Source organism: Tenrec ecaudatus, chromosome 8 (assembly GCF_050624435.1).
Source record: "Tenrec ecaudatus isolate mTenEca1 chromosome 8, mTenEca1.hap1, whole genome shotgun sequence".
Classification (NCBI taxonomy): Eukaryota; Metazoa; Chordata; class Mammalia; order Afrosoricida; family Tenrecidae; genus Tenrec; species Tenrec ecaudatus.
In genome coordinates, this window is record NC_134537.1 from 11,020,040 (window position 1) to 11,044,053 (window position 24,014).

General features: G+C 48.3%; 1 protein-coding gene across 1 annotated transcript in view; it reads right to left on the reverse strand.

Moving 5' to 3' along the window:
- The window catches only part of MYRIP (myosin VIIA and Rab interacting protein), a 279,856-nt gene extending 257,839 nt beyond the window's left edge, over positions 1-22,017 (reverse strand). Inside the window, exon 1 of the mRNA XM_075555859.1 lies at positions 21,908-22,017. Within this exon, the coding sequence (XP_075411974.1) occupies positions 21,908-22,017 (110 nt within the window). The remainder of the gene's footprint in view (positions 1-21,907) is intronic.
- Between the last annotated feature and the right edge of the window lie 1,997 nt (positions 22,018-24,014).

Consider the following 24,014-nt stretch of genomic DNA (forward strand, 5'->3'; position numbering starts at 1 on the left):
AAATCATTTTATTGGGGGCTGTTACAGAATGCAGGAACATCACAGGCCAGTGGGTGCAAAGCCTTGTGGATCCAATGGTGGTGGGTGCCTCCACGGTTCTGGCGGGTGTCAGAGTGGTTGACCAGCAGGAAGGTGAAGAAGAGAGAAAGAAGCGGAGGTTCCCAGGACCCTTCTTATGAGAAGGCCACGCCCACAAGGAGGCAGCTTCAGGCTGTGGACTGACTGACAGGATGAATACCACCCCGACGCTTTTGCGTTTCTTCAAGTGGACATGAAATTATGTAACTACCACACTGACTCACCTTGCTCCCACATCTTTTTCCCTGAGAAGCAGCTGGGGGATTCAAACCACGGACCTTTCCATTCGTAGCTAAGTGTTTAACCATTTTGTCTCCAGGACTCTTAAATTGACACACTGTTGTTCGGTGCCCTTGACTTATGTACAACAGAATGACACTGTGCCCGTTCTGGGCTATTGTCACAACCATCCCCATGCTTGAGTCCATCTCACTAAGGGGCTTTCTCTTGTGACCTCACCTCCTACAGTACTCTAGGCGGGCTATCCTTCTTCAGGTACTGGCTGCTCCCGATGACATAAGATGAAATCGCACCATCCTTGCTTCTGAGGAGCAGGCTCCAGCTGTACTTCTTCCAAAACATCCTTCTGGCAAAATTCTTCTTTGGTTTTTTATTATTCACTGTGCAGCTTTTGTATGCCTATGAGCGAGGGCGGTGGGAAATCCTCTGGCTTGGATTGGGACCCGTTCGGCCTCAAAGTGACATCTTTGCTTGTGAACAGTTTAACGAGGTCTTTTGCAGGTTTTCCCAATGCAACACATCATTGAATTTTCTGATCTGTTTCCATGAGCGTTGGTTGTGGATCTAAGTGAAATAAAATGCTTCCTGGACAACAGGATTCTTTTTCTCCATTTATTATGGGGACTTATTGGTCAAATGATGAGGAGTTCTCTTTTCTGTAAATTGAGGTATCATCCATATTAAAGGCTGTAGATTTTGTTCATCACTATTAAGCGCTTCAAATTGTCTTCACTTTTAGCGAGCAAGGTTGCCTCACCTGTCTATCTTTCACTAATCCCACTGTGGCATTCTTCTTCATGTAGTGTAACTTCTTGGGTTATTTGCTCAGCATAGAGATTGAGTAAGTGCGGGAGCTAGGTGATTTTACGTCAACTGGACGATGCCGGAAGGCGTAGGGGCGGGATCCAACCTGTCCATCACTGATACTTCCTTGAGGGTGTGGCTTTTATTAAAAGTTTTATGAGCACTTCATCCATAATTCAATAGCTCAATCATATCAAGAAGATCTGTACAATCACTGCCACAATCGATTTTCGAACATTTCCCCTTCTCTGTGGGGAATCTGGGAACCTCCTTCCCTTCCCACTTGCTAGGACTCTGAATGCTCTCAGCACCCTATCCCGTCTCCATCGACTTTGGATCCATGTGACGCTGCACCCACCAGCCAGTGACCTTCCTAGCTCACCATTCTGTGTCACCAGCATGTGGGCTATGTTTGTCTGTAGAGGGACGGGGCAGGGATGCCCTCTTGACATACTGGTACTTCTGGACATAGAGCTCTTCCTTATACATAGATGAGCGTCACTGGATTTGTTTCTCCAGACAAGCCAGTGTAACACAATATGTGTGATACATGATACAACTCTGATACACATCTTTCCTGATATTAAATCATAGCGTATCCCCCACGTTCTGCTTGAATGTCTTTTATGTCTCTACATAGGTTCCACAGGACCACAACAAAGTGTTCCCCAATTCCGATCATTCTTCACATGGTTACCCATAGCTGTTAAGGCCCAGGGTTGGACGCCTTGGCATGGTCAATGAAACACAGCTAAACATCTCTCTGGTATTCTCCCTCAACAAAGAGCTAGCTGCATCAACAAATGATATCCTTCGTTTTATAGCCTCTTCTGAGCCCAGCTTAAACCTCTCCGTTTTCAAAGTTTATCTTTAGCAAAACTTTACTTGCATGTAATGATGATGATTTCGATACTTTCTGCATTCTGTTGGCTCACCCTTCTTAAGAATGGGCACCAATATGATCTCATCTTGTCAGCTGGCCAGGTAGCTGACTATCTATTACATGGGTTCTCAGAAAGGTTTACAGAAAAATTCCAAGATCTTTTAATCCTGTTTTTCTAAGACCAGCTGCCCTGAAATTAATTCCCACTCATGGGGTCCCCCCAAACCATAGGGTGTTCATAACTGGGTCCTCTTGGGAATGAATCACCAGGCCTTTCTTCTGAGGCACTTCAGGATGGGTTCTCAAACTGCCAATCTTTGGGTTAGCAGGTGAGTGCTGAACCATTTGCTAAAGTGAGGGAGCCATGTACATGTACTTAGGTATGTGTCTCTATTTTTTCCTAGTATATGTAAGTATAAATACATAAAATTATTTGTAAATTGCAAAGGTCAGAGAAGGTAGTTTAATCCATGAAAGGAATGTGCCAGGCTGAGGGAGCCCAGTCCCACAAGCTCACCACTTCGATCGAGCCCTATTCGGGATGAGGTAGGAAGCCCTCATGCAGTATAATGGAGGTGCATTTGTTTGCTATAGTCTCACGTGATTCACCTTCTCGCCCTTCCTGTGATCGCCTGAAGTTTCCGTGAAGCCACTGACCAGTGTGAACACAGCCAGAGAGTTACCATTTTCGGAGAGCCAGCAAATCCCTCTGCCAGTCTCGTTGGCCTCTCCACCATCCTGTGACTCACAGGTCCTATGTGCAAGTCTCAGCTCTCTAGGCTCCCCACTCGTGGCCCTCTTCCACCAAACTCCAAGACTCCCTAGGCCTCCTTTATCAAGGGTCCCATGACCACACAATGGACCGAACCCCTCCCTTGAGGGGACTGTAGCCAAAGCTAATGTTTTCCCTACCGATATTAATCTTTGGGATTTGGGAATGAGACATCAACATTTCCTAGTATTCTTGGCAATTTCCCAAATCATAAGTTGTTCTTAAAACAATCCCAACATTTTTCATACTCTTAATTCATTATTATGTATATCTAGAAATGGGTTTAACCCAAATAATTCTTTTTCCCATTTTCAAAGTATTTACAAAGAACTATAGCCTACAGAAAATAATCAAGCCCTGGAAAACAGGGGTGAGTGTGGTTGGATATTTTTCAAATAACTTACTATTCAGGTTTACGGTACTGCAAACCATTAGGTGCTCAAGTGGTCATTTTAAGCGCTCACTGTATTTCCCAAAGTTTTTATAGCCTGAACACCACTCAAAGGGTTTTATAACGTATACTAGGTCTATAAACGTATTAATATTTTATTTGCAAACTCACAACATAATAATAGCAACACACAAGAAAGTTGGCTCACACCGTGACTGCTCTCCTAAGTGCTCTTGTCCGTGTTCCCAGAGGTGCTGACCTTGACCTTCCTCTCCGGAGGCCAATATTTCCTGTTCATGCTTCTGTTTGATATCAGTGGATTCCTTCGAACCCAGAACATGTCTATGCTCTTTGGTGCTTGAATCCTCACGGGAAAAAAATTACACTACCCTTTCCTCATGTCGCAGTGGATTTTTCTTGGGATTTGTGATTTAGGAAAACAAGGACATTATCCAGTAACGCTGGAAAAAAATTCCCATACAGGAACAGTGGCTTCTACTCTCAGTGGGGACACCTACCTGGTCTTCGGGTCTTCAGCTGCCTCCTATAGAACTCTTTGCCTGGCTTCCTGACTCCCTGCTCCTCCCGGAAACTAATGGGCTCCTGCCTTCCTCTTGATTGCTAGGCTGGATCTGGACAACAGCCACTGTGTCAATCCACCTTGTCAATAGTCTTTCTCTTTTTCACTGACCCTCTGCTTTACCAAGAATGGTGTCCTTTTTCAGGGACTCGTGTCTCCTGAGAGGAGCCCTGGTGGTGTAATGGTTACACATCGGGCTGCTAGCCATGAGGTCAGCAGTTCCAAACTACCAGCCCCTCTCAGGGAGAAAGCCAAGGCTTTCTATTCCCATAAGAAAATCCACAGAGCAGTTCCACCCTGTCCTATAGGGTCACTTTAAGTCAGAATTGATTCCCCAGCAGTGAGTTTGGTTTGGCTGTGGTGCCTCCTGATGACACATTCAAAGTATGAGACAAAAGCCTCACCAATCTCACTTCCAAGGTATATCCTGGCTCCACTTCCTCCAAGACCAATTTCCTTCTTCTTTTCTAAGTCCGTGTACTTTCGATAGTTGTTGCCAACTCTATAATTCAATGCATCAATTCTCTCACGCTCTTCCTTATTTGTTGTCTGTCTTTCAACTGTGAGACTGGACCAGAAACACCTTTGGTCCTGACACCGATGCCTTTGCCCTTGAAGACTTTGAAGAAGTTTTTTTGCAGCAGATTGGCCCCATGCAACACATTGTTTGAATTATTGACTGCTGCGTCTATGAATATTGATTGTGGATCTGAGCAAAATTAAATTCTTGACAACTTCAATCAGTTCTCCATTGATCCCGCTGCCATCTATTGATCTAATTGGGAAGGTTTTTATTTTCTTTACGTTGAGGCATGATGTAGACTGAAGGATATAATCTTTGCTCTTCACCATGGAGTGCTTCCAGTTTCGCAGGTTGTGTCATCTGAATATCACGGATTGTTCATGAGCCTCCCTCCCATTCTAATGCTGCGTTATTCTTCACACAGGCCAGCTTCTCTGGTGGTCTGCTCAGCATACAGGCTGAATTAAGTGAAATGGAAGGACACCACCCTGAGGCCCTTTTCCTGATTCCAAACCATGCCATGGCCCCTTGTCTGTACGAATGAGTGTCTGTGGCTATCTCTGCAGGTTGCAGGTAAGCACATTGAAATGTTCTGGAATTTTCTATTTTTGCTAGGTTACCTGAAACGTGTGATGATCTACATAGTGTGCTGATTTTGCATCGTCAGAAAGACACAGGTGGTAAACATCTTTCTGCTTGATACCCCTCATTCCGCATCCTTTTCTGAGCCGGGCTTGATTGTCAGGCAGTTCCCTGTAATCATTTCGGAATTATTTTTGGAAAAATTTTACTTACAGGTGAGAGTGGTGACGTTGATCATTTCTACGTGTATTGGTAATGTGGACGGGGCACAAATATGCACCTCTTGAGTCAGTTGGCTTTGTCGTTGGCTTCCAAAACGTCTTGGCGTAGAGCAGTGAGTGCTTTCAGCACTGCATCCAGTTGCTGAAGCATTTTGATGGGCCATTTGCCAATTCCTGGCGCCTTGCTTATCACTAAATTGCAGTTGCACTTCTCCCTTCAGAACCGCCTTTACATGGTTGAATGTTGTCAGTGAATGGGACAGTGACTGTGTGTTCTTTCCGTCTTCCTACATCATTCAATATTTTACCCACGTGGTTGTGGGTAGAAGCCTGCGAGCCGGTTCTGCCCAATCACCACCCTGTGCCCGACAGAAGGAAGCACTGCCTGGTCTGGCATGATCCTCACCATTTTGCCCATAGAGTCCTTTGACATTGGCACTTGAGGCCTGCTCTTGGTCTTCAGCTCTTTCCGCTTGAGAGAGGCTGACAGCGTCCCTCGCTTCTGGGTTTCTAACTCCAGTTCATCACATCTTCCACCAAAGTGCTTGGCTTGGTTTGCCATCTGCAGGGGCAAGGAGGGCCGCCAAAAATTATCACTGGTCTGGTAGGCGCAATTGTACGGCGATAATAAGATTATAGGGAAGTCATCGAGAGCAGGAGAGATAGAAGAGAGATTGAAGTAATGGAGTCAGACACACTTCATGGCAGTGTGCTCACCTCCACCCCGCTTGGTGGTCCTCGTGGGGAGAGCCCGAGCGCAAAAGCAGGATTGCTCCAAACTATTGTTGACCAATGGTTAAATCTACTTAGGGGTGTGTGTGTGATTACAGGTAACCACATATCACAGGAAGGGGCAGTACAATAGGCAGAAGTGTGACAGGAAGGGGATGAGCTATGGGTGTGCCCAAAGGAAGGGGAGGGACTAGCAGTTTACATGTGACAAGATGGGTGGTCCCTAGATTCATGATGGTGGCCTAACCTTGGTCATCCTTGGGTGGGCTTGACCTCTCTGGGGTCTCCTACAAGGAAACAGTCAACTACTATCCTGATCAGAAGGGAGTGGGCCCTACTTGTGATAACCCTTAGGGCGAATAACCCCTGATCTACTCCTGATGACCTCCAAGTGTATAGTCATTCGCTGCGTGTAGCAAGCAGCTACGTTTGGCATATATTTGGGGGAGACAACTTGGGAGAAATCTTTGTTTCCCACAGGCATCTGCTCGGCTCTCTTACTCCATGTCGTCCGGTCGCTTTGGGCACTCTCTGTTGGAAACAAGCGCCAGGCATCCACTCGGCCCTTTTCTTTCCTCCTTGTCATTGCAATGGTCTTTGCGTTCCTCATGCAGGATCTTCTTGATGCCTCCTCACCATGTTCCTGGTCTGCCGTCAGCAGTGTTCAGTGGGCGCCATCTGTTCTTCAGATGGTCTCCAAATGCACATGGGATTTACCCTGGTCATATGTGGGTCCTGTGGATCTGCTTTAGTTTTGATTGATCTAACCTGAACTTGAACATGAGCAATTGATGGTCTGTTTTACAGTCATCCCCTCAGCTCATGCTGGCTGCACACATGGAGCTTTTTTGCCTCTTCCCACATATGCAGTCCCGTCTGAGTCCTATGTGTTCGACCTGGTGAAGTCCACGTGTACTGTAACTTTTATTTTGTATTAAATGGATGTTTACAATGGAAAGGTGCTGGTCTCGCAAAATTCCACCATTTGATCTCCAGCTTGGTTTCTATCACCCAGGTCATACGTTCCAAATACTGATATTTCCTGTTTGTTTCCAAACACGAGTAATGTATCAGTGTGTCTTGATTGCATGCTTGATCACTTTCATGTTGAAGAATTTGGTAGAATTTAATCTCTTCATCACAAACTAGTGGATGCACATAAATCAGAGTGACAGCCATGTGAAATACTAGTCATAGGAATAGGGACATGATCGCATCGCAAACAGCACTGTATTTCAGACAGATTCCAAAATGTTCTTACGGTGATTGGTGCAATGCCATTCCTTTGGACTTTTGTTATTGGCACCGGCACAGTAAATGACTATACAATCCAAAATGAGCAGCCCGGGGCATTTCCGCTCAGTCATGCCTGGGACTGAGGCATGAGAATTATGGTGCTGGAGAAGAAAATTGAAAGTTCCGTGGCTGCCAGAAGAACAAACGAATCCATCCTGGAAGAAATCCAGCCAAAATGTTCCTTCGAGGCAAGGATGCTGTGGACATGTCCTCAGAGAGCGGTTCCTGGAGAAGGACATGGTGCTTGGAAAGGCAGAGGAGCAGCAAAACCTAAGACCCTCAACCAGATGGATGGACGCCGTGGCTGCCGCATGGACCTCCCACATAAGAAGGTGGTGAGGATGGTCCAGGACTGGGCAGCAAGAGTTTCCTTAGCTTCCCAGAGGGTCACTATGAATTGGAACAAACATGACGGCACCTGGTCACACACAGAAGATCAACCTTGGTGTGTTCTCTTTTACTTTTTAAGAGTTCCAGTTTTTCTCTATTGATACATTGTAGGTTATGATGATTGATGGATGTTTGCAGTTGCTTAGTCTCTTCTTGAGTCATGCTCCATGAGCTGTGTTAGTCTGGGTAGACTAGGGAAACACATCCACAAAAACTCACATGTCTAAGAGAGAGAGAGAGTAAGTGTACAGTAAGAAAGCATCCCAACCCAGTGATGCCCAAGACCACAAGTCCAACATTAGCCCAAATGTCGGACACCAAGCCACAAAGTCCTCCTCCATCTCACCAAACACACGCAATGATGTCGACTGCAGGAGGAAAGCCTAATCAGTGAACGTGTAAGCGTTTCAGTGCTGGCAGGGGTCTCCACATGGCTGCTCCAACATCTAAGGCTGCATCGGGGTAGTTCCATATGGGGTCAGGTGAGTAAGGTGTGTGGGACCACAAAAACATGCTTTTTTTTATTTTGCCAAAAACCGACACACTGAGATGGCTGCATGAGCAGGTGCATTTTCGTGGAGGCAAAACCAGTGCTCCATCTGCCACAAATCAAGCTTTTGTTACACACTGTTACGCAATCTTTTCAGAACCTCTAAAAAGAAAGTTTGATTAATGGTCTGACCTGGTGCAATGAACTCCAAATGCCCTACCCCACTCACATGACAAAAACAAATGAGCATCGTCTTGATCTTTGATTTCACTTGGTGAGGTTGGGGGCTGGGGAGAGGAGACGATGGCATCTTCCACGGCTTGATCGATGCTTGCTTTCGGGGTCATAGAATAGGACCACGTCTCATCTCCAGTAATGACATTAGATAAAAAGTCTGGGTCACTTTGGAGCTGTTCTTTCAAGGCACAGCATGTGTCCAGTGGACACTCTTTTTGCTGGTCAGTCAGAACCGGAGGGACAAATTGCGCAGTGACCCTTCTTCTCATTCCAAAATCTTCCATTACATTTAGGTGACCCGAACTCCAAGATAGTGCAGATAACTTCCCCATCTCCTCAAAGGTACATCACTGGGTTTTGAGCACAGATGCATGAGTTTTGTTGAGATTTTTGTCTGTTTCGGAAGTTGATGGATGCCCAGAATGAGGTTGGTCATCAATTGACATTTCACCTTTTTTGAAATGAGAAACCACTGTACACTTGAGTTTTTCCCACATCACTGCCCTCGTAAGCTGTGTTCAACATCACAACAGTTGCTGCGACTTTTTCCTGAGCAGAAAAAAAATGTCACAGCAGCACGCTCTCCTCTTAAAATGGCCACCACAGAAAATGAAGCTGAGTGAAACGGCTTTCACAAAAATGTTCACTGTCCTGAGCAAGAACCTTCCCTCCCCTCCGATGCCAGTGGGTGTACTGCTAACTCAGAGCGAACTGCTCGATACTTGTCTAGAGGGAAAATACCCGCCACAAAGCCTCTACCTAGCGTTGCTGTTTTCCAGTTTGTTGTGGGCACCCCAAAACAAGGCAGAATATAGGACCCAAGGAAAAGGGACTTCAAGGCATAACATTTCCTCTAAGAGAAACAAACATGAAGGCCAACAGTCCTGCTGGGTCGCTCCTGGGTGCCCTCGGCTTTCGCGCCTGCTTCTCTCCCCCTGTGCAAGCCATCAAAGCAGAAAGTGCACTTTTCTCAGAAACTCCTTCTTCATTGACTCTTTTCTGTTTCAAGAAGCACATAACTCTTATAAACAGAAAGAAACAGGGGCTACTGAACATTCCCAATAGGAGACTTGCAGGGAAGCAGGGTGCAAAGAGAGTGTGCCCAGACTACCTTACACCAGATCCCCGAGTCTCGAACTATAAAGCAAACGCCCGAGTGGCTATGAGCCTGTGGCCACAGTGTGCCATTCCATGAGCTAGGAATGTACTGACTACATGAAGACGGACGCTGGTAGCTGCCGCAAACATTTGCTTTCAAGAGAATGGTAGCATTTCTTTCCGCTTGCAGAGATTTATCTAAGGACAACAAAAATAGAGTGCACCCTCACTTTAGGAAAATCCAAACGACTCACTGAACATAGGAATAAGCTAAAGAGATATGGAAGTGTACCTATAATTATTGCCTTCATCCATCAGACAAACCAGTCAGGCGTTAACCATCGGCAGTTCGTATCCCAGTTCTTCTGGGTCCCATGCCCTGGCGGCTACCCAAAGGGCAACTGACTCCCCTGAAAGCCTCACAGCACTCGAAGCAGACACCTGCCATCATCGGCGCTGTGGGGCAGGAGAAGCGGCAGAGGCACCAAGAGTTAAAAAAAGCAGGCTAAGGTGAGGATCCTCTGGCAAAGAAACATCCCAGCCTCCGTGAATCTTTTGGTTGTGGTTATCAGCGACAATGAACTTGGTCCTGACTCCCGGTCACCTTAAGCACAGAGATCGCAATGCTGGCTGGCCCTCAACCACCTTCATGCCCGTGGATGGACTGGAGGCCACATTTGTCTTCCAATCTCGGGGCTCCTCTTCCAGAATCGTATCAGACCATAGACTGTTGTGATACAGGGAGTTTTCAGTGGCTAATTTTTGGGAACTCGGTTGCTGAGGTCTTTCTGCAGGGGCTTCAAACTGGCTCACAATGTTCAACCCCCTGCTGAGAATTTGCCTTTCCATCGTTCTACGTCAGTGGTTCTCAACCTTCCTAATGCCGCAACTCTTCAATACAGTTCCTCATGTAGTGGTGACCCCCAACCATAATATTATCTCCCTTGCTACTTCATCACTGTCATTTTGCTCCTATTATGAGTCGGGTGACCCCTGTGAAAGGGTCATTCGACCCCCGAAGGGGTCGTGACCCACAGGTTGAGAACCGCTGATCTTTGTTAACTCAGAATCTACAGTTGAACGAGCCACCACAGTAGGGCAAACTGGCAAACCGTGAATGAATCCCTTCGTTGTCAGTTTTCCTGCGAGACAGGTTATACAACCAAACACCTTACATTAAATGTCACCCGGACCTTGAGGCTTATGTAATATGAATAAATACTGCATGATGGAAGAAGGGGAGGGGTGTCTGCCATTGAGTTGATTCTGAGTCATAATGACCATAAGAAACAGGGCAGAACTGATCTAGTGAATTTCTGAGACTAACTCTTCACAAGAGTAGATAGAAAGCCCCATCTTGCTCCCGGATGGAAGTAAGATAAAAAAATATAGTAAGCTCTGAAATTTAGAATCAGTTTCTCTCTCTCTCTCTCTCTCTCTCTCTCTCTCTCTCTCTCTCTCTCTCTCTCTCTCTCTCTCTCTCTCTCATCCACACCCTGAGAGGCAAGTCGTCATGGCTCTTACAGCAACTGGTCCACCCTGGTGATGGGGAACTCATGTATCCAGAAACAGGAGAATGAGGAGCCAGGAAGAGAGCAGGGTGTGGCAGGGCACATGGCAGCAGCTCAGGGCCTGAGGAAACGGGTTCCCAGGAGCTTGCCATCAGGTTTCAGAGAAGCAGTGTAGGGAGGGAGATGAGCCACAGCCTGGCACCAGTGTGACCTGGGGACCTTGCCTTCACCGTGAGCAGGGGTCATGTAAATGGGATCATGAACAATGGAAAAGCATGCCCCTCCAACCAGCCTGGGAAAGTCAGGATGCCCAGGTTTCCGACACAGTCCTAGTGTGAATGGAATGGGTCATCTTATGCGGGAGGGGAACAGGGTCTTGGTGGCTACAAGGTACTTAGGTTGGGAGATGGCAAAGTAAGGAAAGCATCACATGGTAGGAGGGACAAGGGACAACTCCCGGGTACCAAAGCCAAGCATCCATGGGCCTCTGAGGAAGCTAGGAGAAAGGAGAGGGGTTCTACCATTCTGGCATGAATTCCAGATGTGGCCAAGTTGCCAGCCTGAACTTGAAGGTGCTGGACACTTCTGGCTCTGACCAAAAGCAAGGAGACTCAAATCAGCCTGGGACTCAAGGGGAAAAGCAGCTGATACAGAATGAGAGCCTGTGAGTGAAGCCCACAGGGGCAGGGGTGCAAAGCACTGGGGCTTACAACACAGTCCCGGGCAATAGGCCCTTTGGAAAATGTGCAGTCCCAGTCATGGTCCTGTGTGCAGTGAAGGGAATCTGTGGGCTAGTACAGGCCTCGCCCCATTTGGGAGAAGCAGCTCATCATGAGTCATCCCGAGAGTGGGGGGAGAGAATGCTCACGCAGCTCCTGTAGGTAACAGCTTAGGAGAAAGGCCTGTAAGATTCTGAGCCAGATCTGGAGGATGAGGGGGTCCTAAGGCCCAAGATAGAGGCCCGTGGGCAGGAACAGAAGCTCAGAGAACTCAGGTGCTGCCCTCCACCAACCCTGCCAGGGTGGAGGGTGAAGGGGCCCTTGCCACTCTGCACACTGCAGCTGTGATCGCCGTCTCCGGGCTGGCAGACCCTTTCTGACTGCCAGGCTGTGAGCAGCCTGCCAAGAAGAGAAAGGCCACTGTGGATTGCCCTGGAGGGCCACGAGGGCTGCGGAGCATTCTAACTCACCCGCTTTCCAGCCTGTAAGCTCCATGCCCACAGTGCCAGACGGGCATGCTGTTTGGCCGAGAGCTGGGGAACGGGACTCTGGCCAAGCAGTCCTGCCTCACAGGAGCTTTATGAGAGTCTGCAGAGCCAGTCCTTGGGCATTCACTACAAAAAGCACACACGACCAGACCTTGTAACCCAAGAAGCACTGTGGTAGAAACGGTAAGTGAAGAACGTGGGATAATGGGGATCGCATATGCAGATCTCACAAATGAGCAAAGGCATCCCTTTGAAGGGAGCCAGGGTAGTCGTGGGTGTGCCTTAGGCTGCCAACTGCAAGGCCGGCAGTTCAAAACCACCAGCCTCTCCCCGGGAGAAAGATGAGACTTTCTATGTCCTGTAAAGATTTCCAGGCTCAGAGAGTCCTAGGGGGGGAGGGGTTCCACCCTGTCCTATGGGGTCGCTGGGTGGGGGAATCGATTGGCTGGCTGTGCGTTTGGTTCTGTTGTGGTGTGTGGGTGGGGTTTTTCCCTTTGGGTACTTACGTAAGGAACTCACATTTGTAAATGTGAACGAGCACATGAGGGAGATTCTCCTTTACACGGCAAGCACACAGGAGGCCTCCGAGCCACCCGGCTGTGCCCACGGCAGGAGGACCATCACATGTGGGATGACGTGTCCCCAGAGAGTACCAGAGACGGTGTACCAGCTGCGAATGCAAACGAGCCATCCTGAAACCATGACGGAGGCCCTGGTGTCCTCTATCATGATGATCCCTGGAGCTGACTCTGGCTCCTGGTTGAGTTGAACACCCCTCCACCCCTGCCCCAGGACTTCTTAGGGGAGAATCTCTATGCGCACCATTCCCAGGGTCTTTCCCCTCAAGAGCCACTCAAAGGAATTAAAAACAAACCAAAAATAAACACTGCCACAGAGTCGATTCTGAATTTCCTGGAGTAGAAAACCTCCTTTTTCTCACATGGAGTGGCTGGTGGTTTTGAACTGCTGACCTTGAGTTTACTGGCCCAATGCATAGCCACCATGCCACTGGGTGGGTTCAGACTATAGTCCTGTCAGTTAGCAGATGGTAGCCTAACCATTGAGCCACCTGGGTTCCCCAGCAGGATCCTCCAGATAGTTGTCAACAGGAGGGCTGGCCTCTCCAGTATTGGGAAGGAAGCTTACTGGAGCGTTCCAGTCCCGCAGACCCAGCCAGCCAGCTCAGCCTCACGGCAAGCCCGGGGGTAAGACTGTTCCCTTCAGGTGGTTGATGGCTGTGGTCTTTGGGAAAGTGGATTTCCAGGCCTTTGTTCTGAAGTGTCTCTGGGTAGATGCGAACCATGAACCACGAGCCTGTTGGCTAAGCAGCAAAGTATGTGGACCGTCTGCACCACCCAGGAACCCCTGTGCGTGCACAGTGACGTCATAAACCGTACAGTAGATTCATTGTGATCAAGTCAAGAGAAGGCCTGCTGGCCTCCCATCTCAGAAGAACATAATCCAGGTACATTTTCAAAGGGCCCGGCGTGTGCCTTCCATTAATTTCAGTGTCTCAGAATGAGAGTTTGCTTTTGGAAATCCAAACTTGTTGGGGCTGTGGGGTGGGTGGTAATCAAGTTCTTCTGATAAAATTTTCATTTGTTTAAAAGGAAAATACACTTAAATGAAGATCATGAGTTGATTCTATGATCAGCACTACTGTGCTATTTCCCCTTAAAAATAAAAACAAGAAACAATGGGGGGGATTGTTATTAATCCTCCTAGGAGTTTCTGCACAGCAGGCTGGAAACACACTCCTTCTGGTTCTGGGGGACGCTCTGCTCTCCCATGGTGGCTCTCCCACACTCCCTGAGAAACCCCTCTTTCTTTCCTGTAACGCTGACACCTGGTCATCAGGTGCAGGGTGGTGGGAAAGAGGCTGTGGGCCGGGCCACCAAGTGTAACTGTGGTCGTTATGGAAGCAGTAATCAGACGCAGAAATCCAGGTACCAGTATTCCCCTTAACACAGGTGAACGGGGGAAGCCCACAGGCACTGCAAGCTGGTGGGCTGGGGCAGTTCAACCTCTCCACTGCTCATGCACGTGGCCTCTCCCCTGCCGGTCCCCAGGCCTCGCGGGGCAGGCTGGTGGCCCTGGCAGGAGGGTGTGTTCCATCAGCCCGGCAAATGCCAACAATGAACGGCGAGTCACATTAATGGAAAACGATCCCATCAGCTCGAAGCCCTTCTGGCCCACCAACAGGCCATGCCCAAGAGAGCAGCAGGAAATCTCTGGAAGCTAGCCAGATGATAGCTAGCTCCCGGCCAACACACACCAAACGAGGCATTTAAAAGGCCTCGTTTTCTCAATGCCTCTCAGGCTCCGTGTAAACACCAGAAGGTCCGGTAAATTCAGTCCTTTGTTACGACCACTTTGTAAATGTGTCCGCCTACGCATTGTGTAGGTCGCGTGGGGCCAGTGGTGGCTCCCGTCTCTGTATGGTGTGTCTGCGGCTGCATGAATGGCGGGATGGTTGAAGACGGGGGCCTGGCATCAGAAACATCAAGTCCAGGCCAAGCTGTCCCTACCTGCCTGCATACCCTCTTCATCTGCAAAGTTGATGCTTGGGGGGGGGGGGCTTATTACAGGGTACAATAGTGAGTACTCGGGGTTTCAGCATTCCAATGAATGCTGAGATTTGTCAGAGTGATATTAGGTGATGCTGCTGTAACAAATAAACTTCTTAAGCCTCGGTGACTTCACTCAAAAGAGTGGTAGTCCTGACTCACTCCTAGTCCCAAGGTCCTGATACACTTGTCTTCATCTCATGGATTAGCCTCCTCCCATCCGATCCCACAGCTCAACATGCAGCCTCCAGCAGAACCAGAGGAGACAGAGAGAGAGCTGGCAGAGGCACACCAGCGTTTACAAGTGCCTTGGCTTGGGACTGCTAGATGCCCTCCCCCTCATGCTCTATCGGTCAGACCCAGGCACATATCCTCTGCCTTGCCACAAGAGAGGCTGGGAATGCCCAAGGGCACATGAACTATTTAGGGATCCCTAGTGGCTCCTGCCACGCAAAAGCTTACTCACACATGCCCTTTACTCTATTGATCGGAAGAGATACTATCAGAACGCCCTATGCTGGATGCGGAGGCCAAGAGAAGGGTGGCCTTAAACTTGCCAGGCACAGAGAAAAGCAGACGGCCTTGGCCAGTGAAGACTCAACCAGGTCCCCAGCACCCAAGCACAGAGTCACAGGGGCCTTAGGAAAAGGAAGCCTTTGGAAGCTGGAGGCCATGTTCTCCATGAGTCCCCGTGAGAGGCTACTGTGCTCAGGACCAGGACTACCAGCTACATGTCCCCACAGGGAACACTTGATGCCCAACAGAGGGGAAGGCAAGGCTCAGCTTCCACCCTGATCTTGCCTTACTGCTATGTGATGCTCTGTCGGCTCCTCTGAGGGCATCCTGTTGATGTTAGTAGCTGCTGTGAGATCGGACCAGTGTGATTCAGAGGAGTTTTGTGGAATTTTTTAAAGTAGGTCACCAGGCCTTTCTTCCTGGTCTATTTTAGTCTGGAAGCACCACTGAAATCAGTTCACCCTCCAAACAATACACAAACCTCCAGTGACATCAGGTGATAGTTGGGCGTGAAGTGGTTTGGAATCAGACGTGGCTCCTTCTCCTGGAAGGTGAGAAATCTTACTACCTGAACCACTGCCTCCGCCACTCCCACCTTGAATGTTTGTAGCATAGGAAGCAGTGGGTAGCTTCTCCTCCACCGGGCTCCCTCTCTAAGACTTTACACGCCAGGAGCCATGACATCGAAAGACTGCTTGCCCCATAGCTGTGCAGGTGACGTTGCAGACACTGGTCATGCTCATTCATCCATTATTCTCATTGACGTCCATCTGCTGTTGGTGTGTGCCATTGAAATTTTTCAACTCATGGCAACACCGGGCGCCCGAGGAGATTTACCCCAGAGGGTTGCCTAGGCTGCCATCCTAACAGAAGCAGGCCCGCCAGGTCTTTCCTCCCACACATAGACTATTGGGTCTGAACCATCAAATTTTTAGTTACCAGCTGTGGTAGTTACATAATTTCATGTCAATTTGAAGGTATAGAAAAGTGTAACGGTAGAGTCTAGCCTGTCAACCAGGTCACAGCCTGATGGTGACTCCTTGTGGGCGTGGCCTTCTCACAAGGAGGGTTGTGGGAACCTCCTCTCTCTCTCAGCCTTCACCTTCCTGCTGTCTAGTCACTCCTCAGAAAGCTGCCAGAGCCACTGCCATTAGGTCCACACAACTCTGCACCCACCGGCCTGTGATCTCCTTGCGTTCTGCATCACTGCCTGTGGCTGCGTCAGTCTGAAGAGGGACTGATGGACTAGTATTGGACTTATGGACTCGATTTGGACTGGGCTGGGATGTTTTCTCCATATATAACTACTTCTTGATATAAAGCTCCCTGGATTTGTTTCTCTAGTCAACCTGGCCTAACACAGCATCTGAGCACATCACCATTTGTCACCAGGGATCCCTTGAATGCCACGTAGGCACTCTCAAATCCAGTCATAGTTAGCCCTTTTCACTCTAGCTGGGACCGCCCTTCCAAGCAGAGAGGGCAAGCCAAGCAAAGGGAAGCGAGGAAGCCTGCAATGTCATGAAGCAGCTGTGCCTCACGGTGCCTGACATGCCTAGAACTGAGCCTGGGGATGGATCCCTAACAGAAAGAACAGAAGGAGCCAATGGCGTGGGTAGCCTTAGTCCCCCAAAGGCTCCCAAAACAGCAGTGACCTGAAAAATCAGGGCAGAGATTCCAGAAACACCAACTTTCTCCAGGAAATGAGAGTGTTCATGTACAGTAACAGCACATCTGGATATTCCTGGACCCATTTTGACCTCTGAGGCTCAGAGGGTGGGTATCCAGCACAAGGTAATAATGGTGGGAAAGGGATTCTTAATGGGAGTCATGCCTGTGTCCCCGGGAACTCCAGGACCCTTGCCTGTCCCTGACAGGCGCATTAGTATGGCATCTGGCCTTGATGGCATACTAAGCAAGCACTGGAGCCCCCTCCCTCCCAAGGCTCCTTTAAGAGTACTGCCCCAAAGCACAATGAGTTCATAATAGGGAGAAGGGGAAGGAGCCAATCAGCTACCTGCAGATTCATGAAAGTTCTGAAGCAAAGGGACAACCAACAACATGCTCTGTTATAATTATTTCAGGGCTGTGGGTTGGATCCCAGCATTTGAAATTAACCTATGAGCTACCCAGGTGAGATGCAAACTCTAATTACAGAGCAGGGTGTGAGCTGCCTCACCCTTGAATACTGCAGAGTAAAGGCATCTCCAGGAGAGGTGTTGGGTGAAGAATGTGAAATGGAGGCAAGGAGTGAAGGTTCAAAGCTGATGAGATGATCCCCAGGGGGGTTTGTATGTTGTTCTTGCTGTTTTTAAGCTTGAATGGGGACCAACTCACACCAAACGGAATAAAGCCTATAAACAAACAAACAAACTCACTGCCGTGGAGTCAAGTCCAATGCATAACTCGCCTACAGGGAAGGGCAGAACGGCCCCTGTGGTTTCCAAGAATATAACTCTCTCCACGAGTAGGAAGCCTCATCCTATGCCCAATATTACATAGTGCTTTCAGGAAATGAAAGATGTGGAGCATGTGCGTTGTGTTAAAACCTACAGGAAACAGCACAGAGCTGGATCGGATCTCCTTTGGCATCCCTATTGCTACGAGGCAGGGCTCAGACATGTCTCCACCCTCCCTCCACCTTTACCTACTCTGACACCAACCACTCCTACGTGGACATCTCCTTCTCTGCTGGGTTGGATAATTCAATGCCCTGGCCACAAAGAACACCTCACCACAGTCACTGGGGTTAAGTAGTGAAGGTAACAAGTTACCCCCCAAGTCAGGATGTGTCAACATTAAGGATACAGTCATATTGCTGCCTCTTGGCCAGCAGCCAAGTCTCTCTTGGGTCCTCAGCCTCTCAGTCCTGTGGCCTTTGTAGGCCTCTCCCTCCACTGACCAGAAAGCCAGGCTGCTGTTCTACCTCCGAGTCTTCTAGACTCGACCCCACTGCTCTGTTCTGTCTCATGGCCTCCTTGCCCCAGCCTCTGGTACCTCTGCCACTTCAGACAGAAATCTCACATGTGCTCCATGGGTAGCCCTTCCTCCTGAGGGTCCTGGAGTTCTCTGGGTGAATGCCTTCCTGCTTCTCAGGTGCCTCTTCTGTGCAGAGGACTGGCTTTTGATGGAGGTGAGGTTTTTGTCTTTCAGCAGACCATGTCCCCAAGGAAACAACAGGTGGTTCATACCCTCTACTAAGATGAAGGCTTAACCTCGCCTGAATCCCGTCTGGGAGCACAGCAGAGAACTCTCTCCAAACTGGGATAATCACCCCCGGCACAGCGTTTATGATAGATGGCAGAAGGGGGTTACGGCTGTGAGGGCATATTGTCATTGACTACACCGCCACCCCCCATCCACAGAGCACTGAAAGAAAGCTATAGAATCGGCACACTCGGAACAGCGGCATAGGTATGGGTTTAGAGTCAGGGAGGCAATGCCCAGGCAGACTCCACGACTTAGAACAAGCACGATGGGGCGGAAGACTTGGGTTTTTCATGCATCAGATCTTCTTTCCACCATCTTCCTCTTTACCGTGTGCTCAAGACCACTGGATAAGAAATCGAAAAAAGTAACCAAGTGCAATGTGCATTTCCCTCACATTTGCCTGATTACATTCAACCCAAAGGCCCTGAAGGTAGACGTGGGATTCGGCAGGCCCTTACTTCTCCTACCCTCAACCCCACCTGGAATGGCAGAACCCTACATAGACGATTGCCAATGTGACGTCTCTGCCTGGAGGTCTACGCTGCTGCACTGATGCAGACGCATGGCCACCCCACGTGAGTCAGCAGAACTGGGCTCTCCAGGGCTTCCCATGGCCCTGGTTTCAGAGGTAGATCACCAGGCCTTCCTTCTGCTTTAGTTCTGGGTGGAGCCCAACCTCCAGCGTTGGCTTACATTGACCGTTCGCATCACGCGGGGCCTGGATGTCTACTGACCCCTCAATTCAAAGGTGTCACTCAACAACCAGCATCCCTGCGCCACTCCATCGTCTTCATTCAGTGATGAGCAACTTCGCTCTTTACTCACCCAAGCCAAGATTCACAGAATCCTTCTTGAGTCTGTTCTCCAACCCATGTCATATGCAGATAGGGGCATGGACTCCAATCCGCTCTGCCTTTCAGATACAGCCCGCATCTACTACCCACCACCCCTACTGGCCCCACCCTACCCTGAGACCATGCTGTCTTCCTCTGAAATGGCTAAAAATAGTCTCCTGCATTATTTCTCCTCCCGGCTTTCTACAGCTGTGTCCCCAGCAGAGCAGCCAGGGGGACTCTACTAAAATCAGTTCAATGCATGCCTCTCCTGTCCTCAAGCCCCCCCATCCCACCCCCGACGGGCTCCTCATCTCCCAGCCCGATGACCCGGAGGCTGCATCACTGATGGAGGTTACACGGCTGGGGCTCCGGCTCTCACTTGGACGCCCCGCTGCTGCTCCCTCCGTGCCAGGACCTCGGGGAGCTCACCGGCGTGTTTTTAACGCAGGGATGTAGCCTTGCTGCTCCTCCTACCTCAGTTTACCTTTTACTCCACTGAGCTGCCGGTTCTTCTCTGATTTCATTCAGGGCTCTGCTCACACCTCAGCCACCGTGCAGCAACCAGGTGGAAAGGAGCAGCCCCCCCAACCCCCCGAGGCCGGACTCACACAAATAGACCGTTAGGGAGGAGTCTTCATGACAGCGGTACTGAAAAGAGCTCAGCCCTCCTCTTCACCGCTTTCATCCCTACCTAGTGTATGTGTACATATCTGATTCTTCTGTCTATGTCTATGCTATGTATGTAAATGTGAGTGTACACACACACAGTTATTTGTTCATTCACTCTGCGTCTCCTCTTTATGGACAGCACAGTCTGGTAGAAACCGAGTCTGAGCCACCCGCTGCAAACCACAAGCTGTGGTGTTCTACCACGGGGCAGTGGTGCTCTGTCCTGTAGGGTCACTATGAGTCAGCATGGACTCAATGGCAGTGAGTTTTTGAGTTATGGCTTTACAAAAAAGTTTCCAAAGCAGCAGAGGAACTTAATTTCCATCATTGTTTTCTTCAACTTTAGGTATTCAAAACATTAGCATTTCAACTAGTCGTCGGTCTAAAAATATTAATGATTTGTTTTTGTTGTTGTTGTTTCTAACCAGGGTGTGTATTTTGCACTTCCATGGCATCTCAATGAGAACAGGCCGCATTCTGAGTGGTGCAAAGTCACACGTAGCTTCTGACCATGGCAGTGCATCAGCAGAGAGATAAAAAACATCCCAGGCAAAGATGGGCTCTGCTCACTCTTGTATGCCCAAGAGGGAGAAGAGAAAACCTGCCTCTTATGAGAAATGGGAATGACTTGCTAGGACTTTGAGAAAACTGGGAAAGAGTATAATTGGGGCTGAGATTGCGTATCCCACCTGCCCTGGGAAGGTGACTTGGAGGAATCATAGCAGAGAGGGAAAGGAGGAAGGCTAGATTAAAAAGATGGCTAAGGGTGCAGTATAGCACTGACAAAACACAGCATCCCTCTAGTTGTTTAATGCTTCCTCCCCTCCACTATCATGGCCCCAGTTCTACCTTACAAATCCGGCAAGACCAGAGCATGTACACTGGTACAGATAAGAGCTCTCAGCACACGGAATCCAGGACAGACAAACCCCAAAGGGACATGGAGTAGGACACCAGGAGGATAGGGGGCAGGTGGGGGGAGAGAGAGGAGGAACCGATCACAATGTTCAAAGTATTACCACCCCACCCCCAAGAGATGATCAACAGGAACATGGGTGCAGGGAGCCAGTGCATGGTGTAAGACATGAAAATAATAATAATCTATCATATATCAAGAGGTCACCAGGGTGAGAGGATAGGGGAGGGAGGGAGGGACAAAAAAGGAGCTGATACCAGGGGCTCAAGTAGAAAGAAAATGTTTAGAAAATGATGATGGCAACATATGAACAAATGTGCTTGATACAATAGATGTATGGATTGTCTTAACACCTGTGAGAGCCCCCAATAAAATGACTTTTTAAAAAGAGCTGAGGAATGCAACTCTAGAAATCCAATATGAGATATACAGATTTTAGCATACTTCTTTCATTAAGATATATATGTAAATATATATAGGACGGCTAAAATGACTGGGAGAGAAAAGCTGGACACCGGGGGAGGTGGAGAGAGATGGTGTGGGGCAGAATCGCAGGACTTGGCAGCACCGTGGCTGCAGGGAACAAGGCAGGCAGGAAAAAGGCAGTCTCAGAGGTTCTGTGACTTGTGTCTAGGAGGATAACCCACTGCAGTGGAGTCAGGAGGACTACTCTCCGGGCCTCTACCACCTGCTCTACAAAGGAGAAAGGGACACTGAGCCAGGCAACCGCACTCCCACCTGTGGGTCATTGGTTTACATCAGGATTTCATAGCTGTCTCCCTGCACTGTGGAAGCTGAGAGGCCCACCACAGGAGCCTCATTCTCCCAAGATGCAGGTTGGCCTCGGCTCTCCTTCTGCATGATCCACTAAGGGGGAAGGTAAGGCCATCCACCTTTAGCACAACCTCCATTCACTCTTTAGCTGGGAGCAACTGCCGGGGTGAGCAGCCGCGGGACACGCTCCCTTGGGAGTGTGAACAGCCACGTGTCCAGGTCGGCTGCCCAGTATGAAGTTGGAAAGGTTTCCTAAAACGGGCTGGACATCCATCTCTTAAACCAAAGGATGGGTTTACATGACGCGCAGTGGTCAGAATCCAGAGCCAACCATCCGGGAACAGGAAGCATGTTTCCACCTGGGCGCAGACGCGTCTCACTCACCTGAGTCGCTCCTCCTCCTTTTTGCGGAGATTGAAGTCCCGCTGAACCACCTGGAGGACATGCTCTGTTTCATCATCAGTCAAACCAGACAGATCCAGCTTTCTGCCCATGATTGAGGACCAGCGCAGGTGACGAGAAAGGTCCTGAGAAATCAAAGCAAAAACCACTGATCACCAACTGGGAGCAAGATAAAAATTCTGTACAAAATTAACCCACTTTGTCATTAAAACCAGAACTAAACATATGCTATCTATTGTATGTAAGCACTTATACAATGGAGTTGTCTTCTTCTGCTCAGAGATTTCAGCAAATGTTTATTGGTGACTTAAGTGAGACACACACACACACACACACACACACATACACAGAATTCAGCTGCCCACATGACGGTTCTATTTATTTTCATTCTTAACCAGGATATTTTCCAAGCAAAATGAACCACAAATGAAGCCCAATATAGATTTCTACAAGATCCCCACATGCAATATCCAAACATGAAAGGTTTTTATGGATTTTGAAGCTCTGCATTCTATAAACTGTGAGAACTTTCTTCACGGCGCAATAGCCTGTGTAGACCACATTGTATCATCACCTAAAGTTTCACACAACTAAGAGATATAAACTAGAAGTCAATAAATCTCTTCTGTTAAGGCAAATAGTAAAAATATCTTGTCTCATCATCTTTCCAGTCGTAGAAAGGACAGCCTTTCAGAGAGGCACCTCCCTGTGGAGGAAACATTAAAATTAAGGGGAACTGCATTTACAGAAATCATTCTTAATGAACAAGTGTACCCAAGGATGAAACCAAATAAATAATTCCAGACAATTTTCCCGAGCTGAAAGCCATTATTAATTTGAATGGAAAAATTCTCGACAACACATTAGTGGGTCCAATCCATCAATAAATAAAAAGGACTACACACTATAACCAAGTGGGTATATTGTAAGCAATGTCAGGCTGGTTGAACATTCAAAATCAATCGGTGTAACTTGGCACATTAACAAAATAACAGGAAAAGTTCATGTGATCAATTTAATCGATGCAGAAAAGCTTCCCGCTCCAGATTTACAGTCTTAGAAACCCGAGCAGACAAAATCGATACCACGGCAATGGGTTTTGTTTGGTAGATTTATTATGAATTGAATACCAGATATTTCAGCTTTTCATATATATATGTATAAATACTAGTGGGTTTTTTACATTTAATATTTGTGGCAGTTACATAATCTACTGTCACCTTGAGCGAAGGGGTGGAATCTAGCCTGTCCATCAGGTCACAGTCAGTGAGACTTCTGTGTGGGTATGGCCTTCCCTGAGGATTCTGGGAACTCCTGTCTTCCTCCCTGGAGGTGGGACACACACTCTCTCTGCTTGTCTTCCTGATGACAAGCCACATGGAGCTCAGCTGATGGAGCCAGAGCCCTGGAGCTAGAGGAGCCATGTGGAGACCCACGCCAGCACTGAGATAATTTCAATGCCACTGGACCAACACTTTCCACCCAATGGCCTATGATCTTCCTGCATTTGACATCATTGCATGTGTTGTATGAGTCTGAAGAGGAATTTATAGACTGGTATTGGACATATTGGCTAATATTGGGCTTATGGACTTGATCTGCACTGGGATGGGATTTTTTTTAATATAAAACTACTCTTCGATACAAAGCTCTTTCTTATACACATATTAGTGTTTATGGATTTGTTTCTCTAGTCAACCCAGACAAATACAATATTTTAAACTCATACCAAATCCTATAGCAAAATAGTACCATCACCATTTACAGGTTGAGGAAAGGGAGGCTCATGGGCATAGAGTCTAAGACACTGGTTCTCAACCTTCCTAATGCTGCCACCCTTTCGTATTGTTCCTCATGTTGTGGTGACCCCCAACCATAAAATTATTTTCATTGCTACTTCATAACAAAAATTCATAACTGTAATTTTGCTACTTTTATGAATTGGGCGACCCTTGTGAAAGGGTCATTTGACTTTGACCCCCAAAGGGGTCACCACCCACAAGTTGAGAACCGCTGGTCTAAGACAAATCACAATCCTGGGACATGGTTGTGTCTCTGATGCAGTCCACACCCTTTGACACCAAGGGTC